We start from the raw sequence: 13,649 nt of genomic DNA on the forward strand, positions 1-13,649 counted from the left end.
ATTGTACATAGAGCTTATATGTCTTCAAATAAATATAGCAAAATAAATACTACTGTATCTCCCCAACGTCCTAAATGCAATAACAGTATCGGAACATTCTTTCATTGTCTCTGGGAATGCCCTTTGGTCGCTGATTTTTGGAATGGTGTTTGTGATAAGCTATCTACAGACAGAAGGTTACAGCCTCCTCACTCATGTGCATGCTGTGTGTATTGCCCTCCCCTTTTTTGGAATACTCAGATGTCTTTAAGACTTTACTGATGTTAGGGAGGAAATTAATTATGAATAAATTGGTTGGTTCTGAACCACCCCTTTTTAAGGACTGGATAATCCTGATTAAAGAAACTACACTTCTGGAAAAGATTGGGTATATCTAAATCATTTCAGAAGTTGTGGACAATTCTTTTGAACTGTCTTGGCATTGATTATCAGTCTAATTTGTATCCTTAAATGCTCCTGTTGGTACTGTAATTCTGAATTTGACCACACTGCTGTTTTTCCTTTTCTTTTCACTTTGTATTTTTCCCCCTAAATATTGTATATTGTTAATGCTCCATATATTCATTACTGTTTATACTGATTATTTTGAAAAACTCAATAAAAAAGTTTTTTTTTTTTTTTTTTGAAATACTCTGTGTTCAGTGAAAAACGCCATTGTTATAACTGACATTCTGGTGTTTGCTCTGGGAAGCGACTGTATTTTATTTGCTGGTAACCAACAGTGAACTTGCCAACAGCCTTTGCGTTTGAATAAAAAAGCCAAACAAACAAACAAACAAACAAACAAAAAAATAATTAACCTGCACACCGTTTTTTCTTCGGTACTTCCTGTCTCTCTAACCAGCTGACAGTCTCGTGACAAGCTGGTGGTCGGCACATGCGCACACTTGCGCTTTGTGTGAACCGAACATGGCGCCGTCCTGAGTTTCATTACTGAGCGAAGCGCAGTTGTCAATGTTCAGCGGCACAGTTACCGAAAAAAAGGACAGAGACGTTGACGCGTTTTGGGAGGTTGAGGGAACGGGGACGGAAACAAGTCGCATCTGGTATTAACCCCTCAGGTAAAGCGTTGTACGTACCTTTGTTCTTTTAGCTATGACTAGCTGGATGTACTTGCTGCACTGATGCAGGGAAACCCGTTTGCTAATGTCATTTCTTTTAGGCGAGCATCCGTATTACAGCCTAGTATAAACAGTTTGGAGAGATGGCAGGTGAAGGACTATCAAGTCTTAGGAGTATGTTATTACATTTTGCTGAAGAGGTCAACTGGTTTTAGTTATTGTACTTTTAAAACCTAGCTACTCGGTTGGCTAGCTAGTTAACTATAACTTACTTTAACGTCATACCCTGGGTTGATGCCTTTAAATGACACCTTTGTGCACTTACTTAAACTCCTTGGTATTTCCAGGTTAATTAATTGTATTATTACATGAAATTTGTCCATATTCATCTAAAAGGCCCGATGATCAGATTGATGCACTCGACTGGCTACCTGTTTAGTTGCAAGCTTGCTACTATAGTTCTTCTTGAACGTGATTGAATGCATAACAGTTCAGTGTTCATTTTAAATACATCAAGCTAGTTTAAATTATACTCGGGGAATAATGCTAGCTATTTGTTTCGATAGTAGATATTTTGACAAGATGAAATTGTTCCCGATGAGACAGCGCCCTCTGTACTTTGCTGCCAGATGAGTAGAGACGGTTTGAGAATTTGGACGTTGCTGTTTTATGTCTTTTTATTTATTTAGTTATTTGTTTTGGTCAAATTGCCTTATTTTCTTAAAAAGTAATAGTACGATAAAGCACTGTTTTTCTTCCTAAATGCGGAACTGTTTTTGTATTGTAAACACCTGTTTGGCTTGTATTTTTACTAGATTCAATGATATTTCAAGACAGCAGCATTTTTATCTTAAGGCCATCGGTTATAAGCACTATCTTAGCATTTCTGAGATTTTGTCTTCAGAAATGATCTTGGAAAGTTCTCAAAAATCCAGATATAAGTTTACTTTTTTCCTATAGAAAATAAACTATTTACGTTCTTTAGTTATATGCTTTGCTCATCTGCATGTTTATGAAACCCTGACTCAATAACAAGCATAGCCTTGAACACAGGCAGGTCTGTTTCTGGCCATTTTGGCACCCTAGGTGAGATTCCTATTGCATAAATGAACAGATTCTCATCCACACCCCCACATCACAAAGCCTGTCTGTTTCTAACTGCAATTAGTTATACATTTTAAGCATAAGAAAATTATTTATGTAGAATTATTTTTTATACTTTTTTTCTGTTCAGACTACAGTTGTTTGGCAGGTCTACACTGGTTGTCATAGTAACAACACTATCTTCAGTATACACTAAACATTAGTTTCTGATCACTGTCTTTCTGATAGCATTTTTTAAAAATCCATCTTTATTATGCTAATATTCAGCTGCTTAAATGTGTTTTAACACATCAGAAATTCTTGCTAGGACAGTGTGTCCTTTGTGAACGTGTTGTGCTCGTCACGATGGAGCGCTAATAGGTGGCAAAACAGTTCTTTACTGTCCATATTACTAGTCGAATACCTTTTTATATCTCTTTCTTTTTCTCATCCTTTTTTTCTTCTTGTCCCTGATGGCTTTGACCTTTTCATGACGAAAGACCAGTTAAGAACAGACATCTCTATCTCTCTTCCTAACAGCATGCTCACTATCACCAGGAATACCAGATAAATAATCGCATGCAATCATAGTGTTACCTGATTTAAAATAGAAAAAAAACCTAAATAACTTACTTATTAATAATAATAATAATAATAATAATAATAATAATAATGATAAACTCTCTCTCTTGTGGGCATGTGATTTGGGAGGTGGCATTGGGGCGCTCACTGGTGCCCCCAGGCTGGTGGCGCCCTAGGCAACCACCTAGTTTGCCTATGCCTCGAAACGGCCCTGAACACAGGTTAAAGTCTGTGTCTTCAGACACAAACTCTGAGTAGAGTAAATGATCACGTAGGTCAGGCTTTCCCAATTTCTCTGCATCCTGTTTTGCAATGTTGAATTCTGTACTGTATAGCTGTTGCTCAGAGATACAGCCAGTAAGAAGGAAACAGAAGACACAGGATGTGAACACCAACCAGCATTCATGGAAACTACAGTAGAGTAGAAATCTTGAATTGTTAGCTTGTGACTTACTCGTGGGTGTGTGTGTGTGTGTGTGTGTGTGTGTTGGGTGTATATAAACCCTGTTGTAATGGCAGTTTTACTGCATGATGTAGTTCTTATTGATTCATGAGGAATCTTCATGATGAATATTTTCAGCTTCATGATGATTCATGAAGCTCAAAATATTTTCATGTTTTATTCTATGACATAAAGTACAACCCCACTCATTATTTTTTTTTTAAAAGCTTTTACGTGTATTGAAAAAGGCGGTTGCTAATTGTCACATAATGAGGGTTTAGGATGGATGCAAGTGCAGATAAGAGCTTTATTGAAGAGAGGCAGACAAATCCAACATGTGAGACGATAGCATGGTCAAAAACAAGCAAAAGGTCAGGCGATCGGCAAACGGGTGTAAACAAGGCTAAACAAGAATTAAACGAGAATCAAACAATGAGGTCAAGAACGGGATCAAAACTATGAGCCATGAAACTATGAACAAAGCCTTGGTACACGGAAAACTTGCACAATACTTTGTGTCCAACAAAGAGACACGAGGGGTTTAAATGAGAAACATGATTAAGGGTGAACACAAAACAGCTGAGATTAATGATGACACATGAGGGAACAACTGATGACAATACAGGGGAGGAGACAGGACAGAAATCATAACAAATGCACATGTAGAAAGTAAACAAAGTCAATGTCACTACAAGAGCATGTTGCGTGCTCCAGCGCCTGTGCGAGGGCAAATCATGACACTAACAAGTTAAATGGGATTACAGATGTCGGGGACATTAAACATCATCTCGCCAAACAGGAAAAAAACTTTACAGATAAACTGGTCCAGGTATGCTGTGCACAACTCCAAAAAAACGTGGATGAAGATTCATCCACAGAGTAAATCCGTATTATGGAAAATGTTTTAAATCAAGTTTGGAAAAGTTGTGGGAAGCTTGGTGATGGTGATGTTGAAGTCGAGCGACCGTGGTGTAGTTTGTTTATAGCGTACGCTTAGCTGTTTATTTCTGGCGATTTTATTTAGGCTTCAAACTTCATAAAAGTTGTGTTCATTTGTGAAAACTATCTTGATGGAAAAAACGTGTTAGTGTTGTAAACTTTTGTTGATCACAGAGCTTATTTTTTGCAATAATACAAAAGTCTATGTGAGAATCCTATTGGGTTTTTATGCTAACTTCCAGGTTTCGGTACAGAATGGTGTCATCCCTGCACCACTCTATTGGGGGATCTGTCTGCGTCTCTCCTCCTGTAAACACTGTTATTGCCTTTTCTGCATACGCCTGAATTGTTTTCATTTGGTTGCATATTGTTATATTTGACTACATATTTTCATTTGGTTGATGGTATTTTTGTTTTTATTATCCTATAATTTGGGTACAATTTTATTTATATTTGGCTTCTACGAGATGATGCACTTTAAGGACAAGCTTAATTTGATGCAAAGATTTGTACATTAGCAGGAATGTAGCACAACATGGAGGTGAAAGCAGAGGTCTGTTTATTTAAATGTGAAAGTACAATAAAAATATGTTGTCCCTAAAATCAATGAATAATCGTGATAACTTCAACCTCTGCTTCACTTAAATAATTGCTGGCTTCTTTAACATCCCCTCTGCTTAAATTGAGTTTGAATCTGTTTGAATAAAAGCTTTAAGAAGAGCACATATGCTTTCTCTGTAATGAGAAGAAAAGCTCACCTGGCCCACCCTGGTCCTCATTTATCAGGCTGGATATAAAATGTATTTGTAATTCATTTGTTTGTATCATACAAGAGCTCCTTGGTTTGTGTAAATTTACACAAAGAAGACTTATTCTTTTCATCAAAATTATATAACTGTTGCCACCTTGACTATATGTCAAGTTTCAATCACTCACTTATTTCAATTACGAGTACAAATTTAATGAATTTTATGAAACCCAGTTTCATATTAAAGGCATTAATTAAATATTACATTATTGTAATGTAATTAACTGATTTAATTAAATAATTAAGTATTAAGTTGGAAAAAATTATATAGAAAGCAGGCTCACACAAATATATAAATTTAGACAAATAAGACCAGTCACTCAATTATGGCTGCATGCCATTATTGGCTTCCATATGATGCATACCCTACTGACTTCTGGCAAACAGCTGCAGAGACACTGATTTAAAATTTTTAACATTGCATCTGATTATTTGTGGTGTTCATGAACACCTGAGTACAGTGTAGATTAGGGGTGTAGCCTAACACAATGCCATTATCTGTAGGCATATCTGGTTTAGTGCTCAAAATAATCAGAAAAAAGAAATCATTTTTATTCACAAAGTATACCAACAAATAGCAATTAGTAAGAACGTAACTTTATTTAACTCTGGAAAGCTTTCTATTTTCTGTTTAATGTGAACTGAGTACGAAAAGTGTCTCAAAACAATATCTTTCTCAAACCAAGAACTGCTATTTAGGCTACAGTTGACTAAAAAAAAATCCAATAATATTGTACAAGATCTGTTTAATGGAGTTTGTTAAATTCCAGAAAGATCAGAAAAGTTCACTGGACATGCTCTCTATTATAAAACTGGAACACACTTATGCTGCAGTTCATTATAATGCTTGTGTGATTTTTCTGTGAATATTTTCTTTTAATAATGATGGAGAATGAACATAAGTATTAGCATATTTTTAAAATAAATTAAAGCTAGAAGCAGCATTTTCAGGGGCCAAACACCAAGTCTCTGTGAGCCGCACATTCACAGACATACTACAATTGTTGAATAAGAAAAGGAGAGCCATAATTATAGCAGAGGGATTCAAGAATGATTTGTAGTTTCACGCATTTGCCAGTCCGTTATCGGAGAACAGTTTTGAATATCATTTGATAACTTTTGTTTAGACAGGTTTCAAGATGACACTTCAGACCAGGAGTAGCAAAAATGGCACTTGGATGAAAGCATATTGTTGCGCTGTCACAAAATTTGTCGCATAGCCTCAGGGCATGGTCCTGAGATTTGTCTGTGTGCAAGATCATTGCTGTTTGGTGACTTCACCATCAGATTTGTTAGCACATTATGGGCAAACCATTTGGAATATCAACATTCTTTTGATAACTTTTGTCTAGGTTGATCTGAATATGATGTATGCCAAATTTGATGTTGATTACATAATTTGTAGGAGGAGTAGTAGAAAAACAAAATTCAAAAACAGCTTTTAAAAAAATTCAAGATGGTTGACAGGAAGTACTCCTTTCAGATGATGGTGTGTGTTCACTTCAGCATACCCCAGGGAATTATAGGAATAAAGAACTGTGAATTTAGCACAAACTCTTCAGATATAAGGAAAAAAATGAAAGTTGTTACAGTTCTTGACCACAAGGTGGCACAGTCATGGTTAATCAGATGTGGGGACAAACTTTCAATACCATTTTTTCGTTTATTTAAAATAAAAACCACACGGAATTCGGTGTTCGATGGAGTAAGACGCGAAGTTGGAGGCTCCTGCTGATTTCGATTAAAATTGTAATTAATTAGTGCTTTTTGGTCATATAATATATTTTGACTTATTCTACTTCATTTCCTTATTTGCACTTTGAACTTTGTGGCATGTTAAGATGTCTGGAAAGAACACGAAAACCCGTGGTAGCATTCAGACACAACTGAGACCTAGTGTGCACGCCGTGAGCGAGTCCCCTTCTCCCCCTGAATCCGCGTTGCCGAGCAGTGACCCTGACTTTGCCGCACTCAGGCTTGAGTTGCTGGCTTCACTGAGGAAGGAGATTGCCGATATTTTTAAAAAGGAGTTTCAGGCGATGTTCAGGGATGCGCTGTCTACTATCCAGCTTGACCTGCAGGCCGTGAAAACACAGCAGGCTGGTGATAAAGTCGCTACCGAGGCTACCATATCAACACTGAAAGGTACTGTTGGGGAAATGGGGCACGCTCTCTCCGGCTGCACCGATGACAGTTCATATGAAGACTACTATCGAGTCTCACTGCGACCGTGACTCAATTAGAGAATAAATGTTAGGATTTGGAGTCGAGGTCACGGCGCAATAACGTTAGGATAGTCGGAGTTCCAGAGGGCGCTGACACCTGTACAACCGCTGCTGTAGCGGCCTTGTTAAAAGAGGCGTTTGGTCTGGAGAAGGAGCCGGTTCTGGACCGGCCCCACCGGACCCTTCAGCCGAAGCCCAAGCCTGGTGAATGACCACGAGCTATTGTGTGCAGATTCCACTATCACAGTGACTGTGTTGACATTTTACGCCGTGCGAGAGAGCTCCAGCGGTGTTCAGAAGGACTTTATTTCAGCGGAGGAAGCAGGAGACTACGTTAAACTCTTGATATCGGGGTGAACTGCATCACCTATATAGTGGAGTTTTTTTCACTCTTATTCTTTTTTTGCGCTCGGCCTTCCAGCGCTACAGAATTCGGATTCTTATTGAAGATATGGTCGTGCATTACTTCGTCTAGATTTTGTGGACTCACTCCTCTTAAATTTACTTCTGTGTTAATGTGCTTCTCTGTTTTGATGCTGTTTTGGTACTTTTAATTTTGTTTTCCTTTGTTTTTTTGTTTTTTTTCTTCTTCTCAATGAAATATTTGGGAAAGGGAAGGGAGGAGAGAAGAGAAAAGGTAAATGAATCACATGAAAATGAATCACATGAAGATGAATCAATAAATTAAAACAAAATAAAAACCACACGTTGAGTGTTACAAATAAAACCTTACTATAACACAATTGTTTTCCCATCCCTCCCCCCACACAGATATATATAAATAAAATATGAGAGAGGGAGAGATTACTGAATTGGGGGGAAAAAAATCGAAATTATTTCCACAAATAACTGAAGCCAACCCGGCTGGTAATAAAATTTTTACCATTTTATAACATATTTTGCTCAGAAGTGTTCAGATCGGGGCAACAAAGTAGCATTGAAGTGTGTATATAATAAGTCAGTTATGTTATATTACCTGAAGCAACCTTTTAAACATATTTAGAATAAAAAATAAGCCCTTCAAATAAATGCAAATCTGTTTACAATAAAAATTATCTAAAAGAACTTCACACAAAAGTCACAGTTGCTATACTGTTATGTTCATGCTTATTTGTCTCTTCTTTTTGTTAAACTCTTATTTTTGTTTGCTTGTTGCAGGCCTTGCTGGAAGATGAACGTCCTCAAAGAGAATAAAGACTTGGCCTGTTTCTACACAACCAAACACTCCTGGAGGGGGAAGTAAGTGGCCTGCTCTTTTCTCCACTCTGAGCCACAGTCAATGACAGATTTAAATTTCATGCCTCTTAGCATGGGACTGTGTTATGAAAGCTTGAGTTGGCTAGTTTAGAAGGAATCATTTTATATAAAATCATTTAAAAAAATGAAATTGTGTGAAGCCCCTCATACAAAGAAACTGTTGCATCCATCAGTAGCCAGTAGCAGTGTCTTATTGCACAACATTAATAGGTTAAACACCTGCATGAGTGTAACTGAGCAAAAACACAGATGATCATTTGTTGACTAGGCTGTGAAATTGCGTTTTGTGTATCATCTACAACCACAACATAACACTGACATTCCCACACTCAGAGATCACTACGATGCCTAGGGTCAAGTCTGTATGTGACTATTTCAGACAGGGTGATGGAACAGCAGGGCATTTAACTGACCTGCAAAATCACTGTACCTCAATCCAAGGAAAAAACCCCATTGTGAAACAGTAGATAAAAAATAAAAAAAAGACAGACTGACATGATCAAATGTAATAATTTAACTCATAATTTAATTAATATGAGTGGTATTCAATTTCAACTATAGACACTACGATAACCTCAGCACAAGAGAGTTTGCAGTGAGCTTGGGTGTTTATTTCTGTTAATAGGTATTTTCGTTTTGTTTCATTTTGTTTAAAGCATTCTTTTAAAACATTCTTTTTTGTTCATCAGTAAAAGTACCCTGAACACAACGTGTTTCTTCTGCATTTGTCTTGTGGGTCAGTTTATCAGGTCAGCTCGCTTTCTTACTGAAATCATGCTAGAGGTTGCTTGCAATCAGACCCAGAGCACATCGCTCAGACACTCTCAAGTGTTTGATTCAATCTGACGAAATGCTCAATTTGTTCCCAATTTTGGTCAGTAGAGCAAGACATGGTGGAGCTCTGAGTTAGATAAGGACTGGGAAATGTTGGTCTCTCATTCACACAGACAGTCTGTTAAGTGCAGCATGCGCTCTAACCATGACTGTTGGACCGCTCTCTTCTGATGTTGTTGCACAATATCCTTGTATATGAACATACAAAATTCTTTTTATTACTGTTATAATTACAGAGAAGTGTCGTTATCAAATGATGTATCTCACATTCAGTGCAATTTGTTCTGTAATAAATTGCTTTTATATGGCTCTCTTAGATTGTGGCATCCGGTTATTTGAATATATCTGAATTTTTTTAATGGAATCGTATTTTCCTTATGCAATATAATGTATGTATTCTGGGAAAGCACTTACTGGGACCTTACATTGTGTATGTATGTGTGTTTCTCTTTCCAGGTACAAGCGAGTTTTCTCTATTGGGACACATGGCATAACAACATATAACCCTACGACGTTAGAAGTTACAAACCAGGTATGAGTGCTAGTCATTGAGCCATATCAACCAGAAGTGGACAAATGGCAAATTCATTCGGGCAAGTGAAAGCTCCAATGTACTGCCAAATGTAATGTTATAACCAGAGGCAGTGGTGACTGGTAACAATGGTACCATCTGGACTTGTAAATGTAAAAAAAAAATAAAAAAATTAATAAATAAAAAATCAATATAAGGGCTTCTATCAGATTTTTTGTGGTTAACAAATGTAACGTTATTTTGAATTTATGTTTAACTGAGCGCAACAGCACCACCAGCGATCATAAGAAAAACATACAGAATGGTATGAGACACCTCATAAATGTGTTGTGCATTGGGGCCAATGTTTTTCAGCCTGCTTCAGTAACAAGCCTATAACAGATAATCAGTTGTCATGTTACGGACTCAGCCGCCGGTATAATGAACTTGTACAAGGTGGCTTACTTACTCTTTACATCTTTTTTTTTTTTCCCCCCTAAAATGTCTTTGTAGGAGAAAGTAAAAGTGGATAGATATATATCACAAAAGAACGGACAACATAACTGAAAGTTTAATATTTTGTTAGTTTGAGTGAAACTTTTCTGTTTATTATTCAGAGGAAATGAGATGAGTAGACCATTACAGCCTTGAAACACTAATTTTCCATAATATTTAATATTATACCTTCAATGAGACCTCATTATATTCAAATGCATTGCTTAACTGTACATTTGTTTTTGAGCTATTGACAGGTATTTGATATCTGACATTAGCCGACCCCCTCTAATATCACAAGCAGTTGCCACTGTCCATAGGCCGAGTTAACTAGGCCAGCAATTGACATAATTGACCTCAAAATATGATAAACTAATCATGTGCCTTAATACAGACTATGGACTAAGTACTAGAATCCCTGTGAGGGACGACATTAGCGTCGTCATAGTGTGTTTATCTGTATTTTGCTCGGTTTACTCCCATGCATTTTGATGAATGAGTAAATTTGCATGAACTAAGTTCATTATAATTCTGGCTTATATTTAACCGTGTCACATTTAGTGTTTGTCAGCATGCTTTAAATGCTTTTCTTAATGCTTTTAATTGTAATGTTTTGCATTGAATTGTAAAAATCACAATGAAATGTAATTAGTGTCACATTTTTTCATTTTGTAGATACCTATAGTATTTACCGTACATATCCTTACTGTGTGACTCCTTCTACAGTGGCCTTATGGGGATATATGTGGTATATCACCAGTGGGAAAAGGACAGGGCACTGAATTTAACCTTACCTTCCGGAAGGGTAGCGGGAAGAAGTCTGAGACACTCAAGTTTTCCACTGAACATCGCACAGAGCTGCTGACAGAGGCACTGGTGAGCAAAAGGGGGGAAAGAGACAAGATTTAAGGAAAGTAAATGGAGTACCATTCACCATTACTCTGAAAGTACATATTATGGATCATCCACGACATATACAGGGTGACCCAAAAGTATCCATACACAGGGGACTACGTTTGCCAGCACCACTTTGGTTGTGGCTACATCAGTGGCTGTTCGAGGATGTCCACTTCTAGGTTGGTCCGCAACGCTTCCAGCCTTTTTGAATTTTTAATAAGTTTGGCAACAGTGTCATGGGACATGTGCTTGCCATGTTTCCTGTCCATCACAACCATGCGACAGCTTCCCAATGCAGCCACGAGATTGATTTTAATACGTTCTTTTGTCAAGGGCATTCTTACAGGCCGTCTGAAAAAATATATAATATAAACTATGTATGAAACATTTTGGAGATATTTTGCAAAAACTGTTAATTTCCCCTATGTATGGAGACTTTTGGGACACCCTTTATATCCAGGTACCATATACCTGGTCACCCAGCATTTCTTCCAGAATCAAGACTATTAAAATGGTGTTGGTCCCCATTTTGCCACAGTAACAATCTCTACTCCTTTGTTTACACTACACAGCTATGCATGCAATTTAAGACCTATGGGAACTCTGTGTGTGTGTCTTAACTAATGTGTGGTGGTCTGGGAAAACCTGTTGGCGTGTATCAGTTCTGGAAGATAAATTTGGTTTTCACCCAAATTGAGTTTTTCTCCCAGTAATATACTTTGACAACTGTACTTTAGGAAAACATAAGAATATCTTACCAAAACGTGTTGAAAGATTTGTTAGCAATAACCTTAAACAGTTTATCATACACTGACTTAAGACTGACTTATAGTTCCAGAAACGCTCACTTACTGACTTACAGTAAAATCTAATACCATTCTCAAACAATTCAAATGTGCACATGCTCAGAAAACCAGATATTTAGTTCATATAAAGATTATATTATGTATTAAAAAAAAAGATTAAGTAGCCAATTAGGTAACCAAATATTATTAAAGTCAACAAAAGCATTAATATTTGTTTGAACAGATTTCTTATCGACATGATTTCAGTTTTAGTACGTTAAATGTTTTATTATTCAAAAACTGCCGTTACAAAAATTTTGGCTGAGAATTTAGAAACTACTAATGAATAACAGACAAGCAAAATGTCATTTTGCCATTAGTTGTGTTTGCATGCAGACAAGTCTCAGATTGAACTAGGTTACTTGATGTCCTTTTAATAATCTATTTGGAAGAAGAATAATAGCCATGTAAACTTTTGTCCGATTACTGTGTTCGATTACTTTCATTATCGGAATCAGTGTGTGCATTCTACACACGTGTTTGGGTAATGATGCACCATTCATGTTACAAATTTTAATCCATTTAAAATACTTGACATTAGATTGGCATCAAACTAACATTTTAAGGCAGACGAGGTACACAAATTTATCTAAATAAAGAAGCTTAACTTTGGATCAGATTACATGTCACATGCATATGAATGAAGTGTGTCCATATTATGATGCATATTAACAGTTTATTTGGAATCTAAATTCGAACGAGTTAATTTGGTATAGTACAAATCTTTGTATGTAAATGAAATGTGTGTCTCTCCATAATAGTGAGCCTTTCACTTGAGCAGCAGGATCTCCTTTCAGGCAAGGTGCTATATAATACTGTGGAAAAAGTATTCCTGATTTCTTGTTTTTGTGTATATCTCAAACTAAATAGTTTTAGATCTTTAAACGAAATGCAACATAAAACAAAGGCAACACCTATAACCCATGTGAAAAACTAATTGCCCCCTTAAACTTAAAATCTGGTTGTGCCTTTAGCAGCAATAACTGCAACCAAATGCTCCTGATAACTGGAGATTAGTCTTTCACAGCACAGTAGTGGAATGTAGGCTCACTTTTCTTTGCAGAACTGCTTAAATTCAGCCACATTTGAGGGTTTTCGAGCATGAACTGCCCATTTAAAGTCCTGCCACAGAATCTCATCTCAATTAGGTTCAAGTCAGGACATTTGACTAGGCCACCCCAAAACTTTAATTTTGTGAGCCATTCAGAGGTGGATTTACTCCTATGCTTTGGATCATAGTCTTGCTTCATAATCCAGTTGCTCTTGAGTTTCAATTTACGGACTGAAGACCAGACATTCTCCTTTAGGATTTTCTGGTAGCGAGCAAAATTCATGTTTCCCTCAATTATTGCAAGTTGCCCAGGCCCTGTTCTTCTGGGCTAATTGAACTGCCAATGATTCCATGGAATAGAGCATGGGTGACCCCGGACATCCCTGTGAAGTTCCTTGATCTATCTGAAATTTCTCAGAGACTAAGCCATCAGTTGATTATAGCATAGGAGTCCACATACAATAGTTTAACTAAGTGAATATAATTCGTTCCCATATGAAATTTTTGAAGAACGGCAAACAAAAAGGCCCATTCAATTCTGTCAAATGCCTACTCTGCATCAAGAGAGAAAATTAAGTCAGCATTTAAAGCTTTTCTGATTGAATCTATAATATTTAGC

At 36.9% G+C, this 13,649-nt stretch overlaps 1 protein-coding gene across 5 annotated transcripts in view; it reads left to right on the forward strand.

The window, feature by feature from the left end:
- Positions 1 to 856: 856 nt before the first annotated feature.
- The window catches only part of LOC128599460 (dnaJ homolog subfamily C member 13), a 79,570-nt gene continuing 66,777 nt past the window's right edge, over positions 857 to 13,649 (forward strand). For 2 of the 5 annotated variants that reach the window (XM_053611019.1, XM_053611023.1), the window contains exons 1-4: positions 859 to 1,061; positions 8,299 to 8,379; positions 9,688 to 9,763; positions 10,964 to 11,113. In XM_053611019.1, the coding sequence (XP_053466994.1) occupies positions 8,312 to 8,379; positions 9,688 to 9,763; positions 10,964 to 11,113 (294 nt within the window). In that variant the 5' untranslated portion in view covers positions 859 to 1,061; positions 8,299 to 8,311. Of the gene's footprint in view, positions 1,072 to 5,049; positions 7,778 to 8,298; positions 8,380 to 9,687; positions 9,764 to 10,963; positions 11,114 to 13,649 lie in introns of those variants that run through there. The other 3 variants (XM_053611024.1, XM_053611020.1, XM_053611022.1) reach the window with 3 other exon arrangements.

This window comes from Ictalurus furcatus, chromosome 23 (genome assembly GCF_023375685.1).
Source record: "Ictalurus furcatus strain D&B chromosome 23, Billie_1.0, whole genome shotgun sequence".
In the NCBI taxonomy this organism is placed as follows: domain Eukaryota; kingdom Metazoa; phylum Chordata; class Actinopteri; order Siluriformes; family Ictaluridae; genus Ictalurus; species Ictalurus furcatus.